The sequence below is a fragment of the Mizuhopecten yessoensis genome, unplaced genomic scaffold, assembly GCF_002113885.1.
Source record: "Mizuhopecten yessoensis strain PY_sf001 unplaced genomic scaffold, ASM211388v2 scaffold6169, whole genome shotgun sequence".
Classification (NCBI taxonomy): Eukaryota; Metazoa; Mollusca; class Bivalvia; order Pectinida; family Pectinidae; genus Mizuhopecten; species Mizuhopecten yessoensis.
Window position 1 is genome coordinate 284942 of NW_018406415.1, and position 12051 is coordinate 296992.

Genomic DNA, 12051 nt, shown 5'->3' on the forward strand with positions numbered 1-12051 from the left:
ACATTATGCATTATAAAAGGACAAATAATTAACATACTATATATTATTTTTTCTTGTAATAAATATATTGGTCCTAAGACAGGATTGATTAAATAAACATATTAACATAGTCTAACAACAGGAGGGGAAAAAACCTATTATACTTTCAATTTCTTGCAAATGATGAGAAAACTTTTGGCATCTTGTACAACATAAAAATAGGTCATACATTTTGCTATAGGTGTCCCAAACAAGTTGCTAGATGACGAACATAAAGAAAAATAACAGTGACAACTTTTGTACCACCCAAATGTACAGATCGTTCCCACCGATAATGTTAAAACAGATTCTCCAAGTTGTACCAGTGAAAATTAAAATCATCAAATTGACCCCTGGTTTTGGAACATAGTGTTATGTAGTGAGGATTGCACATAAAATTAATACCAGATTTAATACAATGTAAAATATTTGTGAGATCAGTATACACAGTTCTGGTCTTTCTTTTTTTGCGAATTCACTTCGTCTCTCCCAAAAAAATGGTAAAAACTTTACTTCTCCAACATGTTTCTAATTCTCAAATTAGCAAATTCAAGCACTTTTTCATATTAACATTACAGACATAATAGTTCTGGTACAGACATCTTTCTTTTCGATTCATTCAATATTTGGTAATTGTTAAAATCTCCTGGATAGCCTAGTTTCCTTTGCACCCTTCACCAATTGCAAACCAGACAAATTTCGGCTCACTGAAGGGTGAGAAAAATGTAAGATGCAAAGGCCTCCAAAATTTCAAACCAGACCATTGTCCACCAAATACACACCCTCTGTTAATCCTTATTTGTAATAGGAGCTGCCGGTGAATTTAAAAAAATACTGTAAAATCATTTTTTAAATTCACGCCAATTCTAAAGAATGACGATGCTAGCATACCGCTTATTCTCGCATATCATATACACCAATTATAATATTAAGGTAGTGAACATCAAGCGTGACTTTTTCTTTGGTATCTTAAATATGGAAATGTTAATTTTGATATGGGCTTTTTGTAGAATTACAAGTCTCTAAGCAGTCCAATGTTATACTTTGTTACGTCTCAAGAATTTTATACGAACAGTTTGTAAAGTCATTTTCAAAATTTTATGATTTAAATCACTACAGAATTTGTACACATCACTGTTTAATGCAATTCAATGACAAGTCAGTGGCATTACTGAAAATGAGTATTCTTAATATTTCTATGATCACATAGCAAGCACTGTTTATGCTAGAAAATATTAAAAAAATATTTTCCAATATATTATAGTTCCTGAAAATGATTTGGACCATTTCCCATTATATTCATAAGATTGCGACATGGGAATCTTTCTACTTCCCAAGGTGTTTTTCCACCCTGTAAAAATATCTATACAGATAAACAAGTTATCGGTAGCGTTACTCATAAATTACCCATGTCTTTTAATTTGCTGTTTGCAACAAAACCATGTTAAATCCAAAATAATTCTCCCTTCCACTCGTCATTTTCTCTTCAATCATAAACCTTTAACATGTTGTTTTTTAAAGAAAACATTTTCATGAAGAATCCTTGTGGAAAATCAAGATATGCTGCCTTTTACATAGATGTCATTCTGTATACTCCTTCATATAAGTTCGGTTTCAAAGGACCAATTCAGGAAAAAATGGAATGAAATTTTCAAAGAAGTTTGATTTTCCTCAAGAAAATCAAAAATAATCGTAATTATGAAATTTGATTCAAAATTATATTCTTAATCAGAAGTTTTTAGCGCAGTTTGGTAGCTATTTTTTAAGATAACATATAAAACTTGTTTTACATACATGTTAAGAAAATTTGAATTGTGCTTGCTTAGCATAAATCACAACTTGTAAGCCAGTTTCTACCATTTTCCTGAAGACTGGTACTTTTCGTTTTTTAAAAATTTCACAAAAATGAGATATTTTAAAAATTACATACATTAACAGATAAAACAAAGACACACAACTCACACTCAAATTCTTTCACTCTACTGCATTCAGATTTCAAATTTATCAATCAACATGCAGCAAATTTTCTTAACAGATCTGTGGACAAAAATTGGACACTACTTCATACACAGATATACAACAAAATCGTTAAGACAGTCTTTCTCCAACAAATTATACAACACTTCCAACCAATACCAGCTAGAAAAAATTTAGCCTTGTTAATTTAACCTTGTCAACTGCATAGAAATCTCCCATGCCAGTCAACCAAGGTGCCAGTCACTTTCATAGGGACTCCAATGGCGAGGGGTTGTAACCTATGTGCTTTGAATTAGTATAATAATCGCTGCTACTACTCTCAATGCTACTGTGATCATCTGTGTCACTCTGGCCACTGCCATAGCCCAGGATGTCGATTTCATCTGAAAATTAACAAACAAAAATAAGAAATACAGATACAAATTTGTATTTAATGCAAAATGAATTCAGATTACAGAATCTTTTGGCTTATGTATTTTGAAGTAACCAAATACATTTGTTTTCAATCAAGTACTTGTCACCATAAGTATGAATAAAATCAATTAAAAATTTAAACAATGAAAACAAAATCAAGCTTTCACATTCATTCCTCAAAACATTTGAAAAAAAACACCCAATTAGAGTGAGAAATTTAAAATTATTTCATTACAGCCACACCCCAGAGCAGCTTTGTCAAGTTGTCATATTTTCCAAATCAAAATATCTGCTTCAAAAAAACCTACTACTTACCGTAGCCTATATATTAAAATAGAATGTTGTGAAATTTAAGCTCAAATACAAAAGAAATGAAACCTACCAGACTCTGAAGTAGAAGAGGTAGTTGAATTTGTAGATGTGCTGCATTCACTGATACTTCTTTCCTGCCTTACTCGGTACTGGCCTTCCAACAACCCCTCTAAGCGTCGTTGCAAGAATCTCTTTTCCCGCTTTAATTGTTCTTTTGCGTGAAGTTTTTTCTTTTCACCATCTTCTAAGTTCTAAAATATAAATTTATTCAGGAATTTGAGAAGGCTGTGTGGTCGATATTCACACTAGTCAGATTCTACAAATCTAAGGGAGGTAACTCATGTTGTACTATGGCTTTTCTTCCTGGGCAACCTATATCATTTAATATAAACCAGTCTTTTTCTGTACGGTTAGCAGCAGCTACCAGGGTACCTTTTAAAATGGTCCTATTTTAGCAAAGCACAAGATATTTAGAATATCATAGGTTTGATTTTATATGCTGAAGCCCTTTGCAAAATATTGAATTCCAATTCATGGTTTGAAAGAGAAAAAAAATCTTTTGACATTTTTTTTTCTGGAATAAAGTTTAATATGCCACACCTTTAAACTTCTAACTTAAGCAAACAAGACATTATTTTTGTTAGTGTTTGTTACACAAGTGAAAAGAAACTTTTTATACATTATTATAGCCTTTGGGCCTCAATTAATATTAAATGATGTGACATTTTAAGCTCAAATGCATATCCACATTTTTGCACACAAAATACAAACTTAGCATGCCAGATAACTATGAAATTTAAAAAGCCAATACTATTTAACATCTAGAACATACCCTGTGTTATGAGTATTTTAATTAAGTGCATGGGCGTTGTCATCAAAACTAACAATTGTACTCACCCTAATAAAACCTTTTGTTTTTGTTAATAGTCCCAACGTAGTGTGACGCGATGAATCAGATCCCACTGGAACCACATCTTTTAATTTTTCAAGGCAGTAACGTAATTGTGCCCTCCTGTAATATATGAAATAAATTCCTTGTTCATTTTCATATATGGATAAAAAAAAATTATTTCTTTCTGTAAATAAATTCCTTGTTCATTTTCATATATGGATATTTTCTTTTTATTTCATTCTGTATTTATTTCCAGAACAATACAGAAACACTTAACTGACTGTATTTCCATGAATATAAACTAATATTTAAAAAAAAAAAAAAAAACCCAGGAAAGCAGACATTTAAATATTTCAGCAATACCATGGAAAAATACCTGATTTTTTATGTTCCATTAATAAGATGCAATAACAAGTTGCACCGTGAACATATTTTTTCGTTGCTGATTTTTTTTCTCCACATGTTTTTTCCTTTAGATATATAAATTAATTCCTGGTGCAGTTTGTTGTGCCTCAGTGCCTAAAAGCACTACTATCAAGCCTGATGGCCTTATTCACTGATAGCCCAGCTCCAATCTATTGCAAGTCTCAGTGAGACTGGCTGTGTGTTGAAAATAAACACATTCCTGGTAACACGCCCACTTGCTGATCGAGGTCAAGTTCAAAGGCTAAAGTTATTACACACACAGAGCACTGTGTTACATCTGTCATGTGACTATCGTAGATACACACTATGTATACACACTACCCGCCACATTACATGTACACAATCATGGCCGCCCCAGTCCCTCGCATTATATAGGACATACGAGAGGATCAACCATTAATAGAAGTCATTATCAAATAAATCACTTTAGCCACAGAGTATGCGAGTGTCCCGTTAAGAATCGATCATCCGCTTTTGTTGTGATTGGGTTCTCCTGCAGAACCTGTTATACGGTGCTGTTTCATCCTGTACATTCACGTAAAAAATCGATACACTCCGCTATTGGTAGTGAATTTATAACAGGATATTTTATCCAACAGAAAAATAATTCCAAACTATCCAGATTTTCAAATGAACTTACCTATTTTTCTCTAACTCGTTGTGGGTAGATCTGAAAGGAAACAAAATTGAAATTAAACTGGGCACATACCAATGATTTCCAAGCAATGTTTGTTTACAAAATATTTACACGACTAAAATCACCAAGAGTCAAGACCTTTTCACATTTATTAATAAATAACGTTTTCCGAGTTTTCATTGTAAAATAAGAAACAAACATGATTCAAATATCTTTGATCGAAATCCGGTATATTTTAACCGGCCTATTTTAACTAATACAAAGGTATCCAAGAGTCGACACGTCTTTTGGCATACGTTCAGAAAGTCATACCATGCCGTTTCCACGTGCACATTTATATACTATACACAAATCAACCAAGCAAGAAATGAACATCAAAAATACATCAGATTTCTTTATAAGGACAACTAAGGATCTAAACATACTTCCCAACCATTTCCCTAAAAAAAAACACGAATGTTTTTACCCGCCAAGACTAAACAATGCAGGTCTTTACGGTTTGGAACTTAAGTCAAAAATTTAACAAAATTAACTGCAAATGCAATAACATAGCATTTTAAAACAAGCAGATTTTCTAATCATCGAGCTTTTCAAATTAATTTTCAAAAATATAAACATCCCCCATCTCAGGCATCTGCATGATCTGGATACGAGACATGACAGTGCGAAGGGGTGGTTACCAACGCTGCAGAAAATAATAAGACGGAACAATGCATCCTTTCCAAAACCCACTCAACTCAATCTAAAACATGTTTTTGTAACGAAATGTTTCATGCACTTAATGCAAACAGCAAGATTAGATGCAAAATCCTGAAGGATCCTTCCTTTGTTTTGTTTCTACAAAGATTCTTTCAAAATGGCGGACATTTTTTTCTGGTCAACTAACCCGCCGCGGCAGAGCCGAGAAAATTTTCTGGTGGCACTAATCAGAAAGCGATCGACACAAAATAATGGACAAAAATTCTAAAGAAATAATCATTTTATCAGAATCCGCAAAAATAATTTACAGATGTTGTAAAATGAAGGAATATTCAATGAACAAAAAACATCAACAAACACTGTTGATCAGCTGATTCCAATATGGCCGACATCACAGAGCGACACGTGAAAACAAAATAATCAACAGAACAGCATAAAACGTACCTATTTCCCTGAGATTTCTTGGGTTTGGACTTTTTCTTGTTCAAATATTCAGGCATCGGAGCCGTAGATGCGTAGCCATGTTCAGCTTCTGCAAATCAAAGGAGAAAGTTGATCATGTGTGCGGGTTTCTCAGCTGTCAAACTCATGCCGTTGCAACGTGGCATAGGAAACGATACAGAAAAAAATCTGTTTAAAATCAAAATTACCTCTTTCCCTCCTATCTAGGAACTCAGCAGCCTGAATAAGCTGAGATATGTTAAATGCCATATTAACAGAATAACTAAATATTTGAATTAAAATAAAATCTAAGGTGGGAGCTGCCAACCTGCACCCCGGCTGTCAAAATTTGTTTTGCCTCACGCACGTTGAGGCAAGCGGGACAATGTTTGTTTACCTTGCGTTTGAATCATCGGGTAAACCACGGTGATTTCATTGGTCGATTCGATTAGTGACCCAGTCTTTCGACTAATCAAATCGTCGTTTACAAATGGCTGTTCGGGACGATCGTATGCCAATCAAACTCTGTCAACGCCCATATGTCGAGTTGTAAACAGCGTACGTGTGTGACACATAGCTCTTCTCGCTAACAACTGAGCTTGCGAAAAATTGGTTTTCAGAAATCATGGTATAACATAGAAAATCTCTAATAAGTCATAAAATTCAATAAAATTTTATAGCAAAAGAAAAGAAAAAAGAGAGATGACGAAAGCATTTCCCACATAAGGCCACTGTTGGAATTACTTCTTTGCCCTACGTACACATAGATTTTCCTTTACGTTCACAATTATAAATTATAAGTTTGAGCAGGGACGTATTATACGTCTCTGGTTTGAGAGAGACATCTTGAAATTAGTTTGTAGCAATTTATTTGTAATTCCAAGTGTTATATAGTTAATTAACGTCTATCATTAATTTTCAATAAATTTATATGCAAATATAGAAATCACTTCTTCATTAAGTAAAATATTGGATGTCACGTAAATTAATCAATCTAAAATAAATTCTTGGTCGTTTGAATTGTACCGACAATAGCAATGATTAGAAGTGGAATCCAAATTTAAAAACATGTAAAAATACCTGAGACATTTTTTAACGCCGGACTCTGGTAAAGATCGAGTTTAAAAACTGTTTCTTTATCTGACACATTTATGACTGTGTTCTAGTATCCAAAGACGTATATGTATCCCATAGAAAGGGAGGTTATAATTTGCACGGTTGCCAAATCCCGGAGATAGCCATCTGATTACGACCATATATTTAGTAATTGGTTTAATAAATGCAGTGACCGGTCGGACATACAAGATGACCCCTAGCTATACTGCCACCAATAAACAATGTTACAACGACATTTAGCAAGACTGAATATTTACTGAATTCTATAGCACACTTTGATTACCTAGTAATTTGATGACAATATGAATGATACTGGTTGCAGTCCTGTTTTCAGTTCTAATGATTGACATCTGCGTAAGTCTCCGAATACTCATCACATTTTAATTGATTGTGATATAAGGATGATTTGAGTTTTAAACTCATCTTTCTAAGGGGTTAATTCCCATTATAAACTTGTTATATGTTTATTTCGATCCTTATGCGGAACTACCGATTGGGAACACAAATGGGGACAGAAAAGTCCTTTCTCCAGGTTTATTAAATACTTTTGGCGCATTTGATCAATGAACCGGATTTCATTATCTAGTGACACAAAATTCAGGAATATTAAATTAATTACATTCATTCAGATGAATATATTAGTCAATATAAGACTCTTGTAAAATCATATTTATCAAAATTTGGAAATAAGTCGTAGAGCCTAAAATGACTAAGATGTATAATTTCCAGTTTTGATGTTGTCTCCTATTTTATATCTCGGACAGTATAACATTTTCTTTTAAGTTTCTTTATGAATTGTTATTGAAAGTATGTATAGACAGTATTAACTACAATATTAACGTCGATTTATTTTATAGGGAAATACACTTTTTATCAATTATATTATTAGGAGGCACAGTAGTCTAGTGGTAGGATGCCGGGCTCGTGACCGAAGGGTTACGGGTTCGAGTCACGTCACGGCACTGTGTGAGCATTATACTTTAATCCGCTTGTTCCAGTCTACTTAGCTGTAAATGAGTACGTGGTTGGGCAGTGCTAGAATTGTAGAATGCTAGCTGTGATCACCGAAATGGCAGCACCGGCTGTATGTTGGCTAGTTGTAAAGGCTTTATAACTTAAGATAATAATTTGTGAACCGCTTTGAGACGACATACGAACTAGGTTGTGATAAAGCGGTATATAAGAACCTCGAATTATTATTATAAAACAATTATAAGTTCAAATGCCCCACCATAATCGACAACTCATGAAGGTCATTCCAACCTATGACAAACTATACATCTACCTTGAACTTATATACATCTATATATAGCTACAGACTATGGCAGATCAATTCTGGATTCTCTAATCTCCCATAGAAAGGGGATAAATGGAGGAAAAGGCCAGAATCTGTGAGGAACCCTTCATTAGTTGCCTGCCCTGTCATATTGTAGTACCATACGACAGCCTAGGTCTGTTCGCTGATTCAGCAAACGGCCAGAGGGGCAATCTTTCTTTGAAGAATCTACATTAGAGTAATGCATGAAATCACCTGGAAATGTATCATTAATTGCAATGAGTTTAATTTACAAGATGGTTTACAGAGATAAAGTAGAATCTGTATTGTGCCTCGTGTATTTCATCAGATGTATTTTTAGACGTTCTAAAATACACCTTGCGTATGTATACATATTTACCTACATCTTTTATACACGGACTAGTCTTTATATAATTATAAATATTCGTATTTTAAGCCAATTCAGTAAAAGGACGTCACGGAGTAATGGGCCCGACTGAAGTGTGGGATGGGAATGGGGATGGGGTGGGCGTGTGGGTTCCTTCTGAGCAACCGAATTCCTTTGTATACCACCTAACTCGCACCATCCAACATCTAAAAATTCCTTTTTTTCATTTGACTCCGAGCTTTTCAGCTATCAGTATACGCATAACAAATAAATGCAGAGGCAGATACTGCACTAATGCAGTGGAGAATGGACAGAATAAAGTTACTGAAAGTAAAACATTTACACCCGGTATGTGTAGCGCATGTAATTTAGGGACTCCGACGATAATTACCTTGTCATATGTCGTATTTTGAGGATTTTCATTTAAAGGCGGTATATCAGAATATGTTTCCGTTACCTAAAATGTGGGAAATTACCTTAAAAATAAAAATAAAAATATTATTTTCATCGAGTACCGACCAGAGGATTACATATAGAACAATACACAATGCAGGTTTCAGTGAACTGCCTAGTATGTTTTATCAGATGTATTTTCAGACGTTATAAAATACACCTCTTACGTAGGTATGTTCATATTTCAGCCATTTGGTGGCATATACATTGAACCTTACAAACCCATTTAGGTTATGATATAGTGTCATAGGCCATCCTTATGCGCCGCTACACCGGTTTTTTTCTTTCTTCCATAAACGCCTGACTTTAATGAAGAATTGTACATCTTCATCACTTACTCATTTCACAATTTAGTACTTTTCACTACAGCATAATTATATATTTGAAAATTCTCATATTTTTATTCCCGGTTTTAAGAGCGAAATTTACGATATCATAGCTCATTTTCCATTTCCGGTGTATTGACAGATCTGATAGCATTGATCTCTTACGAGTACTTTGGTTGACTTTTACCGCATAAAATGTTTTTTACTTTCGGTACAAAACGTGGTACATTGTTCTTTACGGCTTAGCAGCTGGCAAGTTCACGTGTAACTAAACCAAATTCATTTCGTTGCCTAGAAAGACACAACCATCTTCGAGTAATTAGCCAAAGTTTGACAGGAAGGACGGAGGCGTGATCCCAAGGTTGTCTCCCTTACTTATATGCCCAATACACAGATGAAAGAGGGACATCGGCGTATGTGTTTTTATCTAATAATACTATCTAGACTATTCTTCCATTGTTGACCCCCAGACGACCAAAGGGCTTCATGATAATGGACTGATAATGTCCTTGTGTCATGTTTGATAACAGGTTGTGGGATAAAGGCGTTCAGCACGAAACTAGTGGTGTATATAAAACAACACATTGTTTACTGACGCTACAGCTCGCCTTCCCGTTGCAAAATTGCACATAATTTGTATTTCGTTTATTACCTAATATTTACTTAGATACGTTATCCGAATTTTATTTGATAAGGAGTACAAAATTAATAGGCCAAGACAATTTGTATTGTTTGGTATGTCAATTTATAAGAACATACATGTCCCCTACATACTCGACCTCTTACAATGATATTGATCTTGGGTTGAGGACCGGGAGCGTGGGATGCAGCAGTATGTAGTAGCAATGCATCTGTCATCAAAATAGTCATATGAAGTAAGTGTCCGGCCAGACACGAACTGCATGACAGCAGTAATCTTGGCTCGCTAATATGACCTTGGCCTTTTTCGAGGGTCATGGGAAGAGGCACAAGGCATGCGCACACCGTCTAGTAGTAGCGGTGGTAAGTAGTAGTAACGCTGTGCACGAAATTGCATCCAGATACCTAAGCTGACATAAGCCAAGTTGGATAATAAAAACAGACAGCTGACCTTTGACATTCGTTATTGTAACCTTGGCCTTTGGTTAGAGGTCGTAACAGGGTTACGCTATACCATAGTATTGGTCTATTAAAGAAGCATAGGTGTACATGTAGTTACATACAAATATGTTTATTCACCCAGAAAGTATGATCCGAACACGAATTGGACAGACGGACATCTACCAATGGATGAACCCACAAATAACCCACATGGTTATACTCTGTCAATAAACAAGCGATGGTACTGGTTTATCAACCACTGCTCTGAACCAAGATCAGTATCGTGACCAAGTGTTACATCTGACAAGAATCTGTCGTCATTCGCGGCCTTCAGAAGCACATGTACTGCAACAAAACTGTGCTCGACATGACAAGATAAGAGCGTGGCATTGATTACAAGCTGTCTTCGATTAGGGACCGATTGATGTAAACAGCGGTAAGTGTTTACCGGAATACACCAAGGCATTTGGTGAGAGGTGAAAGCCGAGCGCACTTTTCGAAGTTCTAAAACAAGACGTTGCACCACAAAACTGAATTATTGAGTTGGCAGACTTCATGCCCAGAACGAGTCTCCGTGTAGTCGAACGACTATTAAGTCATTGGACGGGAGGGCTGATATGTCTGTTACTTCCACCACTTCATAAAAAAATACAAATAATTATTTTAAAGAAAAAGCGCGAAAATAGATATTTGGGAAGATTGAGGGGGTTACTGTAACTATAACTATAACGTATATATGTAATGTCACGTATACATCTGAAAGGTCATATATGTAATGTCACGTATATATGTAATGTCATGTATATATGTAATGTCACGTATACAACATCTGAAAGGTCATATATTTAGCAAAGGTAATGTCACGTATATATGTAATGTCACGTATATATGTAATGTCATGTATACATGTAATGTCATATATACAAAATCTGAAAAGTCATGTATTTAGTATATGTAATGTCATGTATATAGTATATGTAATGTCATGTATTTAGTATATGTTATGTCATGTATAAAATATATGTAACGTCATGTATACGGCATCTGAAGAATCATGTATAATGTATATGTAATGTCATGTATTTAGTATATGTTATGTCATGTATATATATATAATGTCACGTATATATGTAATGTCACGTATGTATGTAATGTCATGTATATATGTAATGTCACGTATATATGTAATGTCAAGTATATATGTAATGTCACGTATATATGTAATGTCATGTATATATGTAATGTCATGTATATATGTAATGTCATGTATATATGCAATGTCACGTTTATATATAATGTCACGTATATATGTTATGTCATGTATATATATATAATGTCACGTATATATGTAATGTCATGTATATATATATAATGTCACGTATATATGTAATATCATGTATAAAGTATATGTTATGTCATGTATATATATATAATGTCACGTATATATGTAATGTCATGTATATGTATGTAATGTCACGTATATATGTAATGTCATGTATACAAAATCTGAAAAGTCATGTATTTAGTATATGTAATTTCATGTATTTAGTATATGTAATGTCATGTATTTAGTATATGTAATGTCATGTCTAAAGT

General features: G+C 34.2%; 1 protein-coding gene across 1 annotated transcript; it reads right to left on the minus strand.

Annotated features, from left to right (window-relative positions):
* Positions 1-219: 219 nt before the first annotated feature.
* Positions 220-6202, minus strand: LOC110451697 (max-interacting protein 1-like). The gene is made up of 6 exons (XM_021499832.1): positions 6026-6202; positions 5820-5907; positions 4680-4709; positions 3619-3733; positions 2792-2972; positions 220-2378 (listed from the first exon to the last, which is right to left on the minus strand). The coding sequence occupies exons 1-6, from the start codon at positions 6084-6086 to the stop codon at positions 2242-2244; spliced, it is 612 nt and encodes a 203-aa protein (XP_021355507.1). The 5' UTR covers positions 6087-6202; the 3' UTR covers positions 220-2241.
* Positions 6203-12051: the final 5849 nt, after the last annotated feature.